Source organism: Physcomitrium patens, chromosome 7 (assembly GCF_059467195.1).
Source record: "Physcomitrium patens ecotype Gransden chromosome 7, ASM5946719v1, whole genome shotgun sequence".
NCBI lineage: Eukaryota > Viridiplantae > Streptophyta > Bryopsida > Funariales > Funariaceae > Physcomitrium > Physcomitrium patens.
The window spans coordinates 7,682,284-7,705,852 of NC_143416.1; the positions used below are offsets into that span (position 1 = coordinate 7,682,284).

General features: G+C 25.4%; 1 protein-coding gene across 2 annotated transcripts; it reads right to left on the bottom strand.

Moving 5' to 3' along the window:
* Positions 1–21,190: 21,190 nt before the first annotated feature.
* Positions 21,191–22,679, bottom strand: LOC112284549 (uncharacterized). Of its 2 annotated transcripts, XM_024524434.3 has the most exons (3): positions 22,463–22,679; positions 21,832–22,050; positions 21,191–21,379 (listed from the first exon to the last, which is right to left on the bottom strand). In XM_024524434.3, exons 1-3 carry the CDS (start codon positions 22,545–22,547, stop codon positions 21,372–21,374), a joined length of 312 nt encoding a protein of 103 aa, XP_024380202.1. In that variant the 5' UTR covers positions 22,548–22,679; the 3' UTR covers positions 21,191–21,371. The 2 variants fall into 2 exon arrangements, with proteins under 2 accessions (XP_024380202.1, XP_024380201.1); XM_024524433.3 differs by lacking the exon at positions 21,191–21,379 and having other exon boundaries at positions 21,630–22,050.
* Positions 22,680–23,569: the final 890 nt, after the last annotated feature.

Sequence of the window (23,569 nt, forward strand, 5' to 3'; positions counted from 1 at the left end):
ATATTAAAATACACAATATTTTTATTTTTATCTCTTTTTTTTGTTTTTTTTTTGTGTTCATTAGAAAAAAAAATATCAATTGTGTTGCAATCAAAGCAATTGTTGCTACGGTGTTGGAGCAAGTCTCATTCATGGTGTTATATGCTCAAAAAAAAGAAGAAATTTATTTGCTCAATGAACTAGGGAAGATATTCTATCTAAATTCATGGTGGTGTTTTCATTGGATGTTTAAGTTTGGATTGCAGTACAACAGCAAACTCTTCTACTATGCTCGCTATGTTGTATCGCGACATTGATATTGATTTGAAAACATTAGTCATCAACAACAAGATGCATATTTATAAATATAACATTAGATAGTAGGCTTATTGAAGTTGTTTTAGGCAATTTGGAGCAAGCAATGGTTTTAGATCTCTATTGATAAAAAAGATTTTCATATCACTTGTTATTGGGCTTCTTAAGAATTCTAATTTGTGAATCCTACCAATGCACTTTAATAGGTGGATTAATAAAAATATAGTTTTAAATCATTCAATTATATAAATATTAAGTTTAGAAATTCTTTTTGATTATTTAAATAATTATTAGAATTTAAAAGTATTTATAAGTTATAAAAGTCTTATTAAAATATATATATATATATGTATATATATATATATAAATAGAATCTTAATAAGTCTTTAAATTAATTATCTTAGTTTATTAGTATTTTTACTTATTATTTAATATTAAATATTTTTTTATTGAAAACCAATATTTTTATTGGCCTCCTATCTACATGTATAACTTATAAAAATCCTATCAATGATTAGTTAGTAATTAGAAGAAGCATGAAAAAGAACTTCATTTCTTTTAAATTAAATATATAAAAAATAATATTTTTAGTATATTTAAATTAATTTTATCACTAAAAAAATATTATAAGATTTTTTTAGATTTATGTAAAATTTATTTAGGAATTTTTAGAGAAGATTACAAGACTTTGGTAATATTGAATTTTACCACTTTAGAAGCCATTATGAAGAAATGGAACAAGATTTGAAGGCTATACAAGGTTTTTAGGCTACTGAAGTATTTTTAATTATTATGGTGAAATCAAAAAAGAAAAATTATGAGTTTTACTAGTAGAAAGTAGGAAGATTAGCAACTATCTTAGTCCTTGCAAAAAGGGAGGTGCACAAGTTCTATATGGGTTGTAGCACCATAAATAGAATTAGGAGGATAAGACTAAGGCCTTGTGGCCTCTCTTAATATTCCATATATACTACATAAGAGCCTTAGTAAAGCTCATATCTTTGACCTATAAGCAAGTTATCTTTAAGATAAAATAGTTTTACTTAATTTTTTAATTATTCACTTCTTATTTTTAAACTTTCATTACTTATTCATAGTAATTAAGATTTAAATTTTTCTCACATTATTAGAAAGTTAATAAATTTTTTTATTTAAAATAATATTTTTTAATATTTATTTTTATTTTTTATCAAGTAAAAAATTAATAAATAGATTATAGACTATGTTTGTTATGTGTAATTGCTTGAATGTACTTATTTCACTTGTTTTGTGTATTTCTTTCTTTTATTTTTATTTATTATATCTTCTAATTTATACAATTAATTATTAATAACTCTTAATTGAGACCATCTTATAATTTGGATTGAGGGTAAAATTTATCCTTACATAATTTATAAAAGGTAACTATATTTAATATATAAAAATAAATCAAACCTCTCTAAAAGCTTGAAAATTCAAGCAATATCCTAATCTAGAAGTTGATGTATACTGTATTGGGATCTTGCAAGATCTGAAGCATGGAGATCAATTTGAGGCACTAGAAGAGATTTCACATAGCTGAATAGGACAAGCCACAACTCTTGGATTTTGTGAAGATTGCATGCATTATCTCACCTTAGACCTAGCCTTGAATATGCCAAAAAAAAAAAAGTAGAAAGATATTATGACATAAGATGCTAAAAGAATTGTTGTTGTTGCCTTAAGGAGTTTAGCTTAAATGCAAGATCAGCTCTGAGTTGATCTATGAAGACTTAGTGGCAATGACACAATTATTAAAAGACAGTCATTTGTGTTAAAAGTCATTATCAGTAGTTGTGAGCTTAAATATAGTCATCGGTAACAATGATTTTTATGCCAAATTCATAGTTTATAAATTAAAATTAAGATTTAGATTACATAATGGAACTAGGTAGTCAAAATCAAAGAATGGAACCAATAATCCAACCTTTACTAATCATATTATCATGTAATAATATAGCTATTAGGTAAAAAAAGGAAAAAAATTATTTTATTATAGAAGAGCCTAATTAAAAAGTTATAATAATAAAATATAAATAAATAATAGGCAATTAGTAAAACCTATTAGTATTAAAACCACCTTTTATAAAATTTGGTTCTATTTACTTTGTAGAGCCATAAATAAGACAAAATAAAGTAGATTAGAAATATAAAAAAAATAATCATATGTAGAAGAGAATTAGGAGTTGATTTTAGCAAAATTTACCTTATGAAGACAAGAATTGATATCCAAAGTGGACCAATTGCCAATAAAGATTGAAATCAAACTCCAAGGCATACAACTAAGTACCTACAATGACTTTGGGATTTTTTTGTAAATTGAAAAGTAAACTTAAGAAGAGATTTTTGAGTATTAATTTCATGTTATTTGGAATAATATTGAGATTTTTATGGATTTTTAAGATTAATAATATATTAAATGATTAAAGATTTAAAGAAATAAAATAATTTTATAAATTTTAAGATTTTATGAGCTTTATACTATGGATATAAATAAAAATTAGGCAATTTTTTGTTGTGCTTGTTGTAAATGTGTAGGAAAAATTTGAAATCAATTGAACAATTAGATTGAAGCATATGAAGGTTTTTGTAGATTATGGTCTCAAAAATTTGAGATTTAGGATCAATAAATGATTCTAAGATCTAGCAACATTTTCTATTTGGATTAAAGTAAAATTTGATGAAAAAAATTAAGATTTATATATCTATATACAATCCAATTTTTGGAGCAATTTAATAGTATAAATAGGAGAAATTGGTATTGAAAGATTAACATTTAAGTCAAAAAATGATGGCAGCCAATAATTGAGAGAATTTACAAGCTTTTGTTACAATTAGTAAGTCTTATTCTTTTTAAAATTTGTGGGCTTGTTAATTGCTCATTAATTAAATTTTGGATGAAATTTTAGTAAAGATCTACGATTCAATCAATATTTATTGAGGTTTCAAATAACTATAGTAATTGATTGAAATTTATTTGAATTTGTTTTGGAATTTTTTAAGATTTAGAATTCCATTAGGATTTGGCCTAAGATTAAGATTTAAGACTTGCTTAGGATTTGATTAGGATTTATCTTATATTTTATTAATATTTTTTAGGATTTAATTATGGCTTATTTAGACTTTAGAATTTATGTAGGATTTGATTAGGATTTGTTTAAAATTTGATTAGGATTTATTTAGAATTTGATTAAGATTTGACTTAAAATTAAAATTTAGAAATTTCTTAAGATTTGATTAGAGGTTTTTTAGGATTTAATTAGATTTTGTTAAAGATTATATTAAAATTTGATTAGAATTCAATTAAGATTTTTATTTTTGGTATTTTTTTAAGATTTTTTTATACATATATTTCATTAAGATTAATTTATGATTTCTTTATGTTTATTTCATAAATTCTTAAGACTCCTTTTGGATTTAATTAAATATTGATTAACATTATTATAATTTAATTAAAGTTTTTTTTGAGATTCTATTAGAGTTATTCAAGTCATCTTATTGCAAGTTCTATTTTTTATTCCATACTCAAGTGTCTAGTATATTTTCAAGCAAACCTCATACAATATAATAATACATCATTATTAAAGAATATTTTAGACTTTAGCATCTTTTAAAGGTTCTTTTAGTCAAGAATCAAAATTAGCCGAAATTTAATAGAAGTTCATAAAGGTGCTATAGGAAGTTTGACATTATTATCTATGAGCTCTCAATTATGCTCTAAAATTTAAATTTTTGTTATTTTCCTATTTTATGATAATTAAACATGTTAGATTAGGATTTATATAAGTAAAATTTAGTTTTATAGAATTTTTAGGATTACAACCTTTATTATATAAATTATAGCCTAATTCCTTAAATTAGGTTAATTAGAACTAAAGAAATAAGTGTTAAAAAATTAGAATAGTAAATTAGTTAGTTTTAATAATTTAGAGATTGTTAATCATGACTATGAGGGTTGACTAAAAGCCTATGAGTGCACCTATAATCGTTTCATATGATTTAGAAGGAGTCAGAATAATAATTCTCTAAATGATTTAGTGAAGTTTAGTAATGATAGTTTTAAGCTTTCTTCCAAATTCGACAAATTCAAGTGGCATGGTGGTTCTTCTAATTAATGGGAGTCTTTTTAATGTAATGATGGGACCAGATTTATCCCATGGAGTGAAGAAAACAAGATTTTCACCCTCTCTTTCAAAATACAAGTGAAGCAATGAAATTCTCATTTTGAAGAATTTTACAAAAAAAATGCCAAGATCCTTGTAAGTAAAAATTTCCATGAAAATTATAATTGAGTATAGATTGAGACATGTGAGTAGTCAATATCAGCTTAAAAGGGTATCTTGAATACAATTGTGAAGTTAAATTTACCAAAAAAATGCTTACTTGACCACTTATAAGAGCCATCAGCCTTAATAATGAGATTGGCTTTTGGATGAATGAAGGCCATAGATCTAGATTAGGGATCTTAAAAATCAAGGATGGAGATGCAACCACCCTTTTACGAGCCTCCATTAAATTGTAAAAGAGAGGCTTGGTTTTTCAAGCCCTCTCTCTCTCCTCTTTTGGTGAAGGGCAAAGCTATATCAAAATTTTGCCAAAAATCCTAATCTTAATTTTATTTAGATAGTTAAATCTCATTGTGAACTTGTAGATGGGTGTGCATGGATTTTTAGTTGTAAATAAAAATTATTAGATTTTAAAACATGCTTCATTCTAGTAGATAGTTCCTTTAGCCTCCCAAATACTCGAAGGGTTTCAAGAGCCTCGGATTTCCTCTCATCAATCAGCCAGTTTTTTTTTTTTTTTTAATGTAAAATTCTTTAGAGTTGTATCTTTTATTGTTGCCTTTTCAATAAGATAAGGTTTGATAAATTTAAAGTTTAATTGAATTTTTGGAGAAATTTTGAATAGGACAGAGTCGACTGCCTTTATAGTTTCAATTAATGAAGTTTGGGAAGGTATTTATCAATGCTTGATGATTGGATTCAATTGAAATTTTGGATACATTGAGCTTTATAAGCTGAGCTTTGAAAGGAATAAGTTTTGCTAGATTTGAAGGTGATTTGGATTTTTAGAAAATTTCTAAGTGAAAGGAGGTAGTCGCGATGCAGTTTGGATCACTCGACTTCAAAGGAACAATTTTCACAATTACATCACTAGATTGCAACGAGATTTATTGAAGCAAGAGCGTCTTTAAGTTAACTTTGAAAAAAATAAAAACCATCTAATAAGTTAACTAAGAACAATCTAATTTGGAGCTAATTACAATTTTTGGCAATTTTTGGAGTAGAAGAGGGTTGCTGCCTTTAATCCTTGAACATTGTTAAGATACCTTCACTTTTAGCTCTCTTATTTAATTTTTACTTTCATCTTTACAATGACTTGTAATCTCTACATTTTGACTTTTGAATAATAAATTTTAAGTTTTAACTTTAATTTTTAATTTTTAATTTTAATTTTTAACTTTAATTTTTAATTTTTGATTTAAATTTTTAAATTCAAATTTTAACTTTAACTTTTAAAATTTAAGTTTTATTTTCAAATTTTAATTTTAAATTTTTAACTTAATTTTTAACTTTAACTTTTAATTTTAACTTAAACTTAAGTTTTATTCTTACTACAAGTTAATAATAATAACTTAATTAAATTTTTTTTGATCATTTTTGCATAGTAAATTTTATATAATATTTTAGTATAATATTGGTAATTGTTGCTTGAAAGGAATTAATTTTAATTGAACTACAAACACTTGTATTTAAATTAACTTAACAATCTCATAATTGAGAGTTCTTCTATTCTACCTCTTCAACTTGTTGTGTAGTAATAATTCCATAGAATGGTGGATTTTAGGCTCACATTATCATTGCTCTACAAAAAGCTAACATATCAAGAGCTATATTATAAGAAGAGAGATGGACAAACTTCTAAGAGTATTTATGAAGAACTCAAGTTCTTCACATCAACCAGCAATTTTTATATAAGAATCTCAAAAGAATGACTTGTATATAGATACTTAGTTGTAATTTGAATACAAATTATATTGTATCAAAATTAAAGGAATCAGAGGTCTTTTCTACAAGACAAAAGTGACAAATCTTTCTCAATTAATGAAGCCTCCAAGCACTATTTATACTAGATCAATTAAAATAGATTGCATAAAGATAGATTAGGTTAGAACTAGATTTTAATTGGATGATATATTATGGATGAGAATTGATTAAATCTAGATGATTTTTTATTTGTAGATGAAAATTTATTCACAAATAAAAAATTATGAGAGATAAAAGTTTAAAATAAGATCAATTTTTTATTAAATAATTTTATATAAATGTATATATAAATAATTAATTTTTTTGAAGTATATATCGCTTATATGATAGATTATAATTCCTTAAGTGTGAATTTAGTTTATTAAGAAGTTAATTTTTTTAACTAGATGTAGAAAGATTTTTTTAATTTAATCATTTATAAGTTAATTAATAGTTATAAATTAGATAAAATCATCTATTAGGGTGGTTTATTTTATTTTACAATTTATATGTTATCAAATTCTTGGATATTAAATCAAATGCTAATCAATGATTACTAGGATTTTAAATAATTAAATTGTTATAAATTAGAATAGGCTTTTAATTACTGGAAGTTTATTTAATCTCATAGATGGGTTCAAATAATCACAAAAGGCATAGTGCCAATATATTGATACATTCTTTGTAGATGAAGGATCTACAAGAAGTGACATTAATTATTCTATGTATGAGTCACAATCAAATAAGTTCTTATTAATTATCATCCCTATATTGATGAATTGATCATCTTAATGAATATTTTTAAGATAATGGATTGGTTGAAGAAAAAAATTTAAAAAAATATGAGATAAGTGATTTGAAATAACTTTATTATTATTTAGGAGTATAATTTGTGAAATATCATTTTAAGAAGTCTATTACAATGAATTAAAGCAAGTAAATTGAAAAAGTATTGAAATGATTCAATATGAAAGAATATGAGCCTATTAGAATATTATTAGAGGCCAATTGTCATGGACATGTACATGGAAACCAATAATTATTCATATGATTTAGATAAAAATAGATAAGAGTAGGTAAATTCCATAATATCTTCTATAGAAGCTTCATAGACACTACTTTGACTTTATATGTGTCTTTAATTAACTTTCTAAGTTAGAAAGATGGTCAATAAGTTGGCCATATGCCACACATGTTGGTAGCTTGAAGAACAAGCTAACTATATGGCCCACACATAGAAAACTTGTCTTGTAAGTTAAAGCATGTGTCTTGCAAAGTTAATACATATTAGAGGTCCTATAGAACATCACCACATAGCTCTTAGTTACATAATATGTATAGAAGCAAGAGTAAAGCCCTCTTCATTCTTATCAATTCTTTTCTTACTTCTAGTCTAGATTTAAGAGTCTTTAATTTCTTTGTCTTAACTTACAATAACAGTAATAGCCATTCCAATTTCTTTTTAATATACATACTACTTTATTGTTCTTTTGTCACTTTTCTTTTAATAAACTTTTTTTAGATTTATGTATCTTCTTATAGTTCATGTCTTTGACAGATTGACAAAAATACACTTATAATATTAGAGCTTTGTCTTTTTTTGATCAAGATTGGATAATCTATTTTTTTTATAAGATATAAGCATATTAGAAGTTGTGGATTACCTTCTTTTAAATTAATATTATTCTTAGTATCTTCTTTATTCTCATGTCCCCTCTTCTGCTTGTATTGAGCAATATTAGATATTTATTATTATAACAAAGCTTATTGAAATGAAGAGTGCAATGATATAAATATAAGAATAATTGAAGGATATAATGCTTGTAGTGCATCAACTTAGTTTACTACTATAAGGAATAACAAGAATGGTAGGAAGTGATGATAAAGATATGATTGGAGTTGCTTCAATATATGCACCCAATCATATTCTTTTTCATATGGTAGAACATCTTTCCAGTACTAGAGAACCAAGAGTTGCCTTGCTTGAGAAGTTTTATGGATAAGATCCAAATTTTAAGGATTTATTAATTAAGTACAACTTATGTTTGAACTTCAATCACAAAGCTATCCAATTCTAGGATCATAAGTTAGATTCATTATTACAGTTTTTTGAGGTTCAACATTATTAAGGTTTTCATCTTTTCTTGAATGACGAGATCTAATATTGAATAATTTGGAGGCTTTTTTAGTGAAGTTTTGATCTATGTATAGAAAACATGATGCGACTTAAGTTATGACCAACAAGATCCATATTTTATGACAAAGCAATTGATTCTTAATATTATATGCTTCACAATTTTGACAACTTGTAACTAATATCAAGTGAGATGATGCTGCACTTATTAGCCAATTTTTCTATGGATAATAATATGAAGTAAAGAAATTGATGCTCAACTTATTAGATCCTCAAACATTGAATCAAGTAATTGACTTTGTTGTAAAGTGTAACAATCGACTTTTTGAATTTCGATTTGAGAGTTGGACAAGTGGGCCTCAACATTACTATAATTCAATGGCAATACCAATGCCTCTTCAACACATATATTCAAAAGTAGAGGATATGTAAATTGATATGGTACATTTCAAATCTCTTATTGAATAAGAAAAGACTCATCGCCATCAAAAAAGATTGTGCTTATATTGTGGAGAATCTAAGTATACTACTCAATATTATTCAAAGAAGCAATGTAATTATAAAATGAGGAGTATGAATGTCAAAGAAGATAATTTATCAAAAAATGATTGTGTTCAGCTACAATTAGGACCATGTGACTAAAACCTTGTACAATACTTAATACACATCCTATTCTCTCCTCAAAATCCTATCCTTCTTTTATATTAAATATTATTTTAGTATCTATATATTACAAAGTCTCTATCTTATTAGATTCAAGAGCTTTAGCATATTTTTTAGATGAAGAATTTGCTAAAAGATTTAATATATTTTTAGTAAAGAAAACTAAACATGTTCACATAGAAGTAATTGATGGTTGCATATTGTCTTTTATAGATGTTACTCACAAAAAAATTCCTATAGAAGTAATAATTAATGATCAAAATAGCTTTGTAGTATTTAATATCATTAGATCTCTATCTAATCCAATTATTTTAGGTTTATTGTGGTTAAAAAAATACAATCCTTGAATAGATTAAATTTCTTGTACTCTTGATTTTTCTAAAAGTATAATTAAGAGTGTATTTAATCAAATAGAAAATTACAAGTCTAATACAATTAAACCTATATTTGTAGGTGCAAGAGCTTTCTTGCATGCTGCAAAAGAAGGAATACCTTGTATTATTCATGCCACACTCATTTCCAATGGTACAAAGTTTTCGAGTGGTATTCAAACCTTATATTAGGATTTTTAAGATATATTTGAAAAAAAAAATGAAAATACTCTTATAAAATATTATCTCCATAACTGCTCAATTGACCTTCAAGAAAGAGTACAATTGCCATTTGAACCAATCTATAATTTATTACAAAATGAGTTGGCCTAATTCAAAGAGTATATTGTAAAGAATCTAGCCAAGAACTTCATATGTTATTTTAAATCTCCAACAGAAGCCCCAATTCTATTTGTGAAGAAAAAAGATCGATTATTGCAGATATGTGTTGATTATAAAGGACTCAACAAGATCACCATCAAGAACAGGTATCCACTATCTTTAATACCTAGATTTTTTTTATCAATTGAATCAAGCTAAGATCTATACAAAAATAGATCTATGAAGAGCATACAATCTAGTACACATTAAAGAAGGAGATGAATAGAAGATTGTAATTTGAATCAAGAATGGATATTTTGAATATAATATTATATCTTTTGGACTTAAAAATACACCAGTAGCTTTTCAATATCTTATGAATGATGTTTTTTGAGAGTTTTTGGATAATTTTGTTGTCTATTATTTAGACATCTTGATCTATTCCAAGAATATAGAATATATCATATATTACAAAAATTAAGAGATGCGAGACTCTATACCAAGAAAGAAAAATGTGCATTCCATACTACTCAAGTTAACTTCTTAGGTTACATCATTTCAAACAATAGACTTATGATAGATCCTTAGAAAGTTCAAACTATTATGGATTGGAAGAATCCAAAAATGGTCCAAAATATCCAATATTTTTTAGAATTTGCCAATTACTATCAGATCTTCATCAAGGACTTTTCTTGAATCATAACTCTACTTACACATTTGACTTATAAAGATAAATTTCAATTGAATGAAGAAGTAGAAGCAGCATTTGAAGCTTTAAAGACAACCTCTATTTCTATATCAATCTTATATTGCATTGACTTTTTTAAGACATTCTTTATGAAAACAAATACATCAAATTTTGCTTTGGGTGCCATATTATCACAAATGGAAATAAATGATAAACTTTACCTAGTAGCTTTCATTCCAAAAAAATTTCAGTAGCCAAGATTAATTATGAGATCTATAATAAAGATTTTTTTACAATTATGGATTTTTTTCAAGAATGATATTATTATTTAGAAGACGCTTCTAGTCCAGTCACCATGTATAAAGATCACAAGAACCTCGAGTATTTTATGTCAACTCATATTTTGAATCGTCGCCAGGCTTATTGAAGCATGTCTTTATCAAGATTTGAATTCAATATCACTTATCGGCCAAGAAAACAACAAGTTTTATCAGATGCTATTTTTAGACATTCTTATCTTATACCTAAAGAAAGAGATGTAACTTTTGATCAACAAAAGATAATTTTATTGAAACTTGAATAATTTCATCTTTGAGTAGTGAAATCAATATTGATTGTTGATTCAACTTTTTTCAAACAAATTCAATCAAGTATATCCTCTGATCTTCTTATTCATGATATTAAGAATACTTCTTTTAAGTCTTTTGATACTTCTAAATTTGAGTTCAAAAATAATATACCTACATAAGCAAGAAAAAGAAGTACATTTATGTATTCTTCAAGCACATCACGACTTTTTAGTAGCAGGACATTTTAAATACAATAAGACTTTGGAACTAATATCTAGAGATTTTTAGTAGCTGCAAATGTGGCAAGCTGTAAAAGACTTTGTTCAATCGTGTGATATTTGTTCAAGGTCAAAAACTCCTTGGCATTGACCTTATGGACTTCTTCAATCATTACTTATTCTAAAACAACTAAAGTTTTCTATTTCTATGGATTTTATTATATATCTTCTAATCTTAAAATCATGTAATTTTATATTTGTGATAGTAGATTTTTTTATCAAAATGACACATTTTGTACTATGCACAAAATCTTTTTTAGGTAAAAAAATTACTAAGCTTTTTATTAACAATATCTATTGATTTCATAGATTGCCAAAAGATATTATATTAGATAGGAGGACTCAATTTGTATCAAGATTTTAGAAAATTATTTTTAAGATTTTAAAGATGGACATAAAGCCATCCTCAGCCTTTCATCTTCAAATTGATGGATAAACAAAGTAAGTAAATCAAGTTTTGGAGAAATATTTAATATCTACTGTTAATTATCAACAAGACAATTGGAGAATCCTCTTGCCATTGGTAGAGTTTGCTTATAATAATACTATGCATTCTTCTATGCAACAAACACCTTTCTTTGTCAATTATGATTATTGTCCATGACTTGATACTTTTGACTTTTTAAAAGTTGATAATCCTGTAGCAAAAGATTAGGTAAATCATTTATTAGAGCTACATGCAAAAATGAAGGTGTAATTAAAGGAAGCTAAAGAATGATAAAAGATCAATATGGATGCCTATCAAAAGGAACAACCACAATTTAATGTATATATCAAAGTATGGTTATTTCATCATAATATCAAGACTACTCATCTTTTAGATAAGTTGGATTATCACATGTTTGGATCTTTTCCTATTTGTTGACAAATCAATCCACTTGCTTATCAATTACATGTTTTAGAGGCAATGAAGATCCATCTTATCTTCTACATGTTTCTTCTTGAACCATATAAGACTATAAACATATCAAGAAGAAGACAAGCTTTACTTCTTCCTATAGAAGTGGTCAATAATAAAAAGTTCAATGTGGAAGAAGTTTTAGAGTCAAGGTGGCACCAAAATAAATTAAAATATCTTCTCTATTAGTGCTGATATGATATTAGTGAATGTACATAGAAGCCACTAAAGAATCTTGTAAATAGAATAAAGATGGTGGAGGCTTTTCATCGACAACATCTATCTAAATCAAGATGAAGAATAATAAGTCTTTGCTATAAAAGAAACAAGATCTAAGGAAGATTCTTTTCTACCTTCTATCTTTTTTTGTAGCTTTTGTATATTTGTAATATTAAAGAGATAGAAAACCAAGAATTAGCAGATTCAGCTTAAGAGCTTTCATTTTCGGACTTTCCAGATGAGACATTGCGATTGTCACAACCTTCAAGATGACTAAATCGAGATAAAGATCCTTAAGAACAACATGTCTTTCCTTGAATAGATGATAAAATATAATGAATTTAGTATGACAACCTTAAAAGAGACTCCCAAGGTTTGGTGATTTTATTAAAAGTAAGAATAACTCATAATAGTATTTGAAATATTTTATTTGAAAGAAGTTATAAAGGCTTCAACAATGATCAAATAATAGGATGGCCTTCTCACTTTGGTATAGGATACTATTAATGGCTTAGAAGGCATATCAATTATCTTCAAAGAGAACAAAGTTTGGAGTATGTGGCAAATATAATTTGTTACATCTTGAATTTCTTTAATATATGAAGATCGCTCCTCATGGAATTCGTGCGTAGAAGGGAGAGTAATGTTACAAATATACACATGTAAATCAATAATTATCTATATGATTTTGATAGAAGTAGGTTAATTCCATAATATCTTCTATAGAAGCTTTATAGATTCTTCTTTGACTTTATAAGTATCTTTAATTGACTTTTTAGGTTAGAAACGTGATCAACAAGTTAGCCATGTGCCACACATATTAGTAGCTTGAAGAACAAGCTAACTATGTGGCCCATACATAGAAAACTTGTCTTATAAGCTAAAGCATATGTCTTGCAAAGTCAATACATATTAGAGGTCCTATAAAACATCGCAACATAGCTCTTAATTACATAGTATATATAGAGGCAAGAATGAAGCCTTCTTCACTCTTATCAACTCTTTTCTTACTTCTAATCTAGATTTATGAGTATTTAGTTTCCTTGTCTTTTGGCAATAGCCATTTTAATTTCTTTTTAATATACATATTATTTTATTACTATTTTTAAAAATTTTTTTAACAAAGATTTTTTAGGTTTATGAATTTTCTTCCAATTCATGTCCTTGACACCAATTTGAAGTTGATGGAGCTCATGGATGAAGAATTTATCAAATTTAGAGATAAAATATAAGATATTATATATAAAATGGTAGTTGGCTCACTGATATATGCAATAGTTGGTACAAAGGTGGATCTTACATTTGCAATGAATTTTGTGAATCAATTTATGTCTAAGGCTAGAGAAATCTATTGAAAAACCATCGAATGAATTATGACATGTTTAAAAGAGATTTTATACTTCAAGTTATATCTTAGAGATTATAACATTATTTTACATATTTATTATAATGAAGTTGGATTAAAAATATAAATAATAAAAAGTCAACAATGAGGCATGTATTTTTTTATTTGGAATAGGAGCTATTTTATGAAATTACAAGAAACAACCAATAATTATAAGGTCGATAATAAAGGCCAAATACGTGGCAGTAAGCCATGGTATAATAGAAGCAATATGGCTAAGTCAACTTTTGGAGGACATTGGAGTAGTGCAAATGGAAGCAAGTCTAATTGAGTGTAATAATCAAGGATTTCTTGCATTTTTAAAGAATCCAAAGCATCATTCAAAGATCAAGCATATTGATATTCATCATCACTTTACAAGAAAGAAGATTAAAATATAAGTGATTGACATGAAATATTGTACAACAAAAAAAATGCTTGTTTATTTGTTGATAAAAGTATTAATAAAGGATAAGCATCACATATTAACAAAGGTATTATCAAAGGATAGATATCATATGTTGACAAAGGCAATAAGATTAAAAGCCTTTGATGAATAGAAAAGCGAGAGTATTAAAAGAAATAATTTAAAATCATAAATAATAAATTATCTTGTAGAAGATATTACCTTAGTTAAATTTCTAATGGTCAAAGATTTAGCTCTTTTTATATAATAAGGTTAAGAAATAAGATAGATGAATGAACAAATGATTTTAAAAGTATAAAAAATATGCTAAAAATATATCTTTATGGTAGATAAGATATCAATGGATAGTCTGAATAGAATCTTAGATAGATATGTTCATCAAAAAATGAAAGTTATATATTAAAGTAGCAACTACCACATACAAGTAATGGATATTGAAATTTGTGAGTTTGACACTATAATTGTTGAAATATTTTTGTGGTCTACAATAATTGACCATTTATTGATTTTTTTCTTAGAATAAAGTTAAAAATAAAGAATGTTCACATTTTAATGGATTTTGTTCAATCTAAAGATATATCCATTTGTAAATTCGGTATTTTTTATAAAAGTGATGTGTTGTATTATAGTTCTTGGTATTGACAGTCGAGTCTTGAATTGAGGCCTTTGAAAGATTTAGTGGTGAAATCATGCAATAAATGTACAAGATTTTTGGAGTATTTAGATTCATCTACTTATGTCTGAAGAATTTAGTAGATCTTAAGCATTTATAATTTTGATTAGTTGATACTAATTGACTCAATGCACATTTGATTTGGATATAATTTTTTGACAAGATGCCATTATGTAGAATAATTCTATCATTAATATAGGCTATTATTAGTTATATTGATTCTCTATTTGGAGTAGATTCTATGGCATTCAAATTATAGAATTTTTTTAAGCATAGATAATATTTTCAGAAATAATTATCTTCTATAGATGGTTTAAGTAAATGCAATAGGCTTTGGTGAATTCATCATGTCCCACAAAGCTACCAACTACTAATCTACTTGGAATTTATTTCTTGATTGATATCTAATATATATAAGATAATTAGCCAAAAATTCTTAAATAATCAAGATGCGGTTTAATACTTAAGAAAGCATCTTCTTGTGATATTTCATATTTATTTAACAAAGTAGATATTCTATTTAATAAATATATTTCCGTCTTTGTTGCTTCAAACTATAAAAAATTTAGTAGCTTGCTTGACAATAATATGCATCAAACCTTATCTATGGCAATTTGATTTACTCTTTCTACTACCCTATTTTGTTGAAGTATATAAGGTTGTGTGTATTGCCAAGTAATATTATATTTTTAACAAATTATAGTAAAATTACATAAAGTAAACTTTCTTCAATTATCTATTATATTTTTTATGTATTTTTTTGTTTGATTTTTTATTGTGACTCAAAATTCTACAAATTTGTTAAAAATTTGTTTTTTATCCTTCAGGAAGTAGATTCATATTTTTTTAGTATAATCATATAAAAATAAGAAGAAGTATCTTGTAGCTCATAGTGACATAACTAATAATTGATTATACAAGAATAATTATAATTAATTGTGGTACATTTGAACAAGTTAATCCTATACATTTATTTTTCCTAAAAATCAATAATTGATTATTCTTTTATAAATATTTCTTTCTTATAATAGATTCAATTTTAACCTTGGTACATAGAAAATATTTTAAAAATTATTTATCTCTATATTTGGAACAAAAATGATCACATCTTATTGACATTTTATAATATGTATTTTTTCATCTACTATAGCTATCTAGTATTAATAGAAAGATTTTTCTTGTACTATAAATATTTCTAGATTTCTCAAAAAGTGCTTCAAAATTCTATTGTTTGTGATCCAATCTTTATTATGATATGATATTATTAAAAGAACTTATAATATATTTTAGATTTCATCCAAGGTAGAATATTATTCATTCAAAAAATCTTTAATACAATTGACCTTAGACCAGTAGTAGTTTGAATATAATGGCTCATGTCCATGGCGGTGCCTTATGATATATATAAGTTTGTTGCTCTAGTGACATGTTTTTTCTTTAAGTGCTTTCTATTAATTTCTAAAAAAATTGTATATTGGCCAATTCTATTGTGATGCTATTAATATTTAACACAAGTCGATGAAAAATAATCCAATGCTTTATGTTGAAAAAATACTGTTCTTTACTACAAATGATATTTTTAATTTTGAATATGAATGCATTTTTATTTGAACTAGCTTAAAGTTTTATTTCTATTTCTTCCATATATAATTTATTGGCTAGATTTGAGAGAGTTGAAGTGATTCTTTTTGTTTGCTACATTTTGACAAAGGTTTTAAACTTTATAAGATTTTTTTTGAAAATAATGTAAGTTGTTACAATATCAAATGGTAGTTCATTGATCCTTCTTAAGTTATTTGATATATCATACACGTATTTTATTTATTTTTTTAAGGTTCTTCTACTTATCTTATATTTATATGATACCAGCAATATTCTATATTGAATATATATTTGCTTGAATTTTCTACGTGGCTATAGAATCACTTATATTAAGCATATAAGTTTTTAACATATATTTTAGGAATAATCTAAAGAAGTTCATTGCTCTTATTTTTGTATGTAATATTCTTTACATTGAGCATAATTAGTCCAACACTATCAATAGCTTCATGGATTCTTTCTTTGATTTCCTCAGTTTCTAGATCTAAAGTTGATATATCCAATAATGCTTTGTTATTAGGTATTATTATTAGTTTGTATAGTATCTTTAATGAATAAGTTTTTGTTGGAAGTACTACCTTCCATAAGTCTTCTTTTTCTAGTACTCTATAAATTGTATTTTTCTTAATCTTGTAGTTGTCTAGATCGGACAACATTTTAGATTAAGCTGTGACTGAATTTATAGTTCCCGCCTTTACTTGGTTTTGATTACAATGTAGATGAGTCTTTAATACTCTCTTTTGTAAATTGCTCTAATATTATGTTAGCATTATACTATATGATAATATACTCAACAATAAATAAACATAATCTAAGAGGAATGAATCAATTGTGATTCTTAATGTAATTCCAAAACATGAATATAAGTGCCTCCATTTTATAATTGTTCAAATAATAGACAATGCCTCTTATACAAAATTGCTTAACTTGAAGACATGTTGTTATTTAATTATTAGATTTTATATCTAAAAGTAATAATATAATAGACTAATTTTATTGACTAATATTTGATGATCATCAAAATTTAATAAAAATATTTTATTTATTTTTATATCTAAAATATTTATTTTAATATTATGTATAATATAAATAATTTAGATATAAAACTAATAGATTTTATATCATCAAATTAAAAAATTAATATACAAAAAATACATAAAAATCATTAGTATTTCTATTGTTACATAGATGCAATTCAAAAAAAAATTGTACATAAATCAAGTAAAATGTAGTATGCACATATTCAACTCAAAAAATTAAAATATTAATCTTATAAAATTAAAAATTACATATATTAAAAAAAATAAGGTATAAAAAATTAATTGATAAAATTTATGGTGGTCTTAGTCTAGTCTTTATATATACCAACAAATAAGAAAGTTATAAAAGATCTTTTCATGATTCATAAAATTTTCATGAAAATTATGTAAATTATAAGAAACTTCTATTATTGCTTTTTAAATGCATTAAAAGAGAAAAAATTACTAAATAATTATCTAAAAAAATTAGATAATTATACTATTTTTATATTTTTTATATTTTTAGAATATCATTAGGTTTAACTTTTTTAAGTTATAAAAGTCGAATTTATTATAAAATATTTACATACCACATAATAAAATATTTTTTTATAAAATATAAAGTATAAAAAATTTTAATTAATAAATTATAATATTAATAATTTTATAATTATTTTTTAAAAAAAAATCATTAGTATTTTGAAGAAATCATTAATATAAGAAATAAAGTTGGTAAATAAAAATATTTATAATAAATAAAATCAATTATATTTTAAATTTAAATTTTATCTCAGATTAACAAATTGCTTAATTATTAAAATTCTAATAACTTCTAATCCAATTTGGTTGCAATAAAAAATTTATTTGGATTTTTTTAAAAACTATAAAATATTTAATCTGATATAATTTTATAAAATAAAAGATATTTTTAATTTTTAAATAATATGAAATAAATATTATAATTATATTAATCTTTATTATAATTTTTTATTATAATTATTAGCTATAATTACTAATATATTAATTTAAATAAATAGAATTTTATAGAAGTAAGTAAAAGTAAGTTAAATTTTTGAGATTTTGTTAAGGATCCTTTTAGAAGCTTTGAAGAATTTACACATGTTTATAAGTAATTAATAGGTTGACTACTAAGCTAACAAGTAAGCTACATATTGCTTATTTAGCTACTTTTATGACAAGTTGGCTATTTGGTGCACATGGCAATAACTTTTTTTATAAATTAGACATATGACGTGGAAGTTGGATATGTGTGATATGGCCTATAAGACATTGCCATGTAGTTCTTTAATACAGAGTAAATATAGAAGCAAGGGTGAATCATTTTTCATTCTTGTCAATGTATTTCTTCTATTCTATCTTTCTTGTATTCTGTCTTGATTTAAATGTTCATAGTCTTTTTTGTATTTGGAAAAATTAATTGTAATTATAATTATAATTTTATCTTTAAATTGTTTATTTTTTCTTTTTTGGTGATATAAGAGTGAAACTTTATTTTTATAATCTTATTGTGGATCATGTCTTTTAAAATCAAAGATAAATTATAGACATGTTTGGTAATTAGAATATAAATCTTAGTTTAAAAATGATATATTAGTATCTTATTAGCTACTATTTGAAGTAAATCTAGCTTGTATAAAAATTGATTAATAATTATGATTATATTATATAAATTATTTTATTTATTGAGATAAAAAATGATATTTTAAAGCTCACATATAATCTAAAGAGTGGCTCTAATTAAGATATATAGAGATTATGTTTATAATTTATAAAAAGATGCACCTCATAAAATTTGTAAAAAGCTTGGTAATCCACTTGCTTGTTTATAGGCCTAATCAAGCAAGCTTCTTGTATCTTAAAGTAGCAAGCTTAAACAAGATAAAATACCACAAGCATCATATGATGAATATAAAAAAAATTATATATCATTGGATCCAATTTATAAATTTTAATAATTTTACAAGGTAAATATAATTTTATTAAAAATATAGATAAATTTTGACTTTACAATATCAACATAAGAGTCTTTTTTTTCATTACAAGTAATATATTGAAGCATGAGTATTCTAAATATTTATAAAATAATTAAAAATAAATATTTAAATTATTATATTTAAAAAATTATTATAATTACATAAAAATAATTTTAAAAAATCCATTTTTTCTTATAAAGTGGATAATTTATAATAAAGTTAAAAAAATCTATGGATTATGATTTTTGAAAAAAAATTTGATTTTTGAGATTATTACTATTGTTTTCATTTCTTGAAACATTAAAATGACTTCATAAATAGATGGATGTATAAAGAAATATAATATATTTTGAATAGATACATACATATATATATATACACATAGAGAGAAAAAGAGAGAATATGTATGTGTATGTATAAAAATAATAATAATATATATTTTTAATATGCATGTTGGTATAGATATACATATTTTGATTAATAATTATTTTAATTAAATAAACTTAAAAAAGTAAGTGAATTTGATAATATCTTGTAGTAAAGCTTATTAGAAACTTTAGAGGCATAGATTTGAATTTCTAAGTGTTAGTAGATAATTAGTAGGTTAAAAAATTTACCTAGAATTTTGTTTTATGTTGTACATATTAACTACTTGTTTTATGAGTTAGCCACAAGTTACTCATGTTGGATACTTGTTGTAAAAGTTGAAGATGTGGCTTATTTGTTAAAAACTTGTCTTGCAAATTAGACACATATCCCACAGGTTGGACATTTAATAAATGACTTACAAAATATTTCTACTTAGTTTTACAATTAGACAATATATATAGAAGCAAGAGTGTAGCCTTCTTCACTCTTGTCAACACATTTTTTGTCCTTGATTTTATTTCAAGAGTCTCTACCCATCTTCTCTTTGATAATAATTATTTTATTTTAATAATTATAAGTATCATTGAGTGTTTATTTACTCATTTTTAGTGACATTAGAATTTATTAACTCTTTGGTTTCTTTTTGATTTATATCCTTGGCACATGTTTAACTTCAAAGATAAATTTATATCTCAAGTCTTATAAAAAAAAAAAATTAAATTACTCTTAATATTTTGTGAGTTTTTAGTTATTGTATATTTCTTAATAAAAAAACATAACTAAAATTTAAATCATCTTAAAATCTTTGAGCTATTCTTTAATATATATATATATATATATATTTTTTTTTATTGTATACTTGACAACTAAGTAAAAATTATCATTTGATGAAATTATACTAAAATATTTTTGATAAAAATTGTAAATAAAATATTCTTATTAAAATTTTATATTAGCAATTAAAATATGAATCAAGAACTTCATGAATCTTATAAATAAAGTAAAAAGATATTTAATCTTTATAAACAAGTATAGAAAGAATTCAGTTAATTTTATTTCATTGGTTTTGTCTTATATTTTCTTGTATATGTATTTATGTTCTTTGAGCTTTTTATAATTATTTGTTATTGATGCTATATAATTTAGATATAATTTGATAATTATGGCAATTAATTATGATTAAATGATTAACTTTACATACTTGATTATTATATATTGACAAATCTTAAAGAAAAAAAGATCAATCAAAAACTTATATTCAATTATGTTAATCTTTATAAATTTTGTAATAGGTTTCATCAATCCAAAAATATATAACACTAACCCAGATCTTTATTTACAAGAAAACATTCTATATTGAAGGAAAATTCTAATTCCAATCATTGTTGTAATAGATTGTGGAGCATTTTAAAGAATAGACATTAAGCACCTGCATTTGCAATCAGTTGTATTGTATATCAGGACACACATACTGATAATTTCACTACCCACCACAATTTGATAACAATCATAAATATATTCATTTGATAAACACCGGAACTGGTGTTTGTGCTAAATTATACTTTATGCATCCTTTTCAGATAATTTATACACGGAATGGCGTAATTGAGATATATATAAATTAATCGAAGTTTAATATGTGAGCAATACAATATAATTGTTTCTTTTTGCAATTTGGATGGGTTTCTTAATAGAATATTTTACTTGGTTTTTGCATCAATGAATCATTCTCTGTCTGTATATTTGTCCATGTCAGAGTGTTTGCCTCTCGAGGCTTGTTTTGTATCCATGTTACATACGCTGAATCAAAAAAAGAAATACAGCCCTTCCACCTCAAACTTGTTGCCTATGCATGCATGAAATTGAAGAAACGAGAGCTACCTCCTCTTGGCTTTCGCTGTTGAAAATTGCAAGCGCACAGAGGAACGAGGATCCCCGTCAGCACGCCGCCCCACACAAGCGCTCCAAACTTCACACTGCGACCGGACATCGCCGTCAAATTGTACATGCTCTCCGCATGAATGTAATCATTACTGTAGTATCGGCTTCCAGAAGCGCGCACTTCGTTAGGTCTGCACGCGTGGAGCTGGCGAACCAACCCTGCATCAAGATGCGAACCATACCAAAAAAAGAAGTTCAAAAACAGAAACCAGAACCGTGCCACAATTTCAGTAAAAGTTCGATGAGATCTCAAGAACGGAGGCTGTAAAAATGAAGCACCTGCCGTGAACTATAACATCGCTGCAATGAGAAAAAGATGTCATAAACCTCGCACGAACTCTAGTTCTGAAGAAGATGCTTCACACTCAAATACAATGACCGAGTACAAAATTTAGGAAGAAGCAACAGAAAGTTTTCAAGATTTTCCATCGAGACTCTCCAAGGAACGAGAAACAAGCAACAAAAAGGCACAAACGATACAGCACTTGTTAAGAACGAAGACTAAACTTGAGAAACTACTAGAACACAGATTGATGCAGCAGAAGAGGATTGAAAAGACACAGGTATCCACCTCCTGATGGGGACATGGTTGCGGGAGATGCGCGCTTGGTTCGGAAGGCACGCAGTCCGGCGAGGACGGCGACAGTTGGTGCCATTGATGATAAATTTGCAGAAATCACAACGACGAAAGGTTTTCAGCAAGCTTCTTGTCCATGTGCTCAAATGCTGGGAGATGGAGATGGAGGAAACGAAGACACCATGGCAGCGACGACAAGTCCTGAGCACAAAGAATGGGCCCTATGGAACAGGTGCTTGACAGAAGGAGAGCTGCCACGGTGACCGGCTCGTCCACGGATATAGATGCCAACAGAACGGCTATAGAGTATCCGAACACCGTACGAAGATTCTCGTAGTCGCGAACAATCCGGGCCGTTGGATGTGATCAATTAATCCAAGAGCATTTACAAACGTATTAGCCCACCATCATTTTGAAGCTCATTGATGAATTACAACAATAATTAACCAAGTGTTGTTGGAAAAGAGTCTCAGAAAATAAAAATCAAGTTTTATTTTTTTTCCCCCTTTTCTTTTTTTCTTTTATATATATATATATATATATATATATATCGGAAATAAGGTGTTGGATTAATCTCTTAGTCAAAATGTGGTTATATGGTTTGACACAATAAAATACACTGCACCTAGAAAATAGATAGATAGAGAGAGAGAGAGAGAGAGAGAGAGAGATATTCCAAACTCATTATAATTTTTTGTAAAATTAAAAAATCTCATGATATTATTAAACCCAACCTCTATTGAGATTTCCGCAAGTTTGAGGAACCTAATCTTTTGAAATTATATATATATATATATATATATATATATAGTTCAGCTTAATTTTAGTACGGTGTTTGTAAATAATTTTCTTACAATGTTTCATTGTATATTAGATTTTTTTTTTCATTTTATTTGAATTGATTCATTTTAAAATTATACTTATTTATTCATCCACTTGATTGTAATGAAAGAAGTCTATAAAACAAACTTTTCTGAGATTACATTAATGTATGGGTCTTAAATTAAATGCCTTCTTTTGTTACCTTGTTTTGTAATAAAACATAATATATGATGCTTGAGCAAAATTATTTCTTACATCTAATTGTTATGCACAAATACA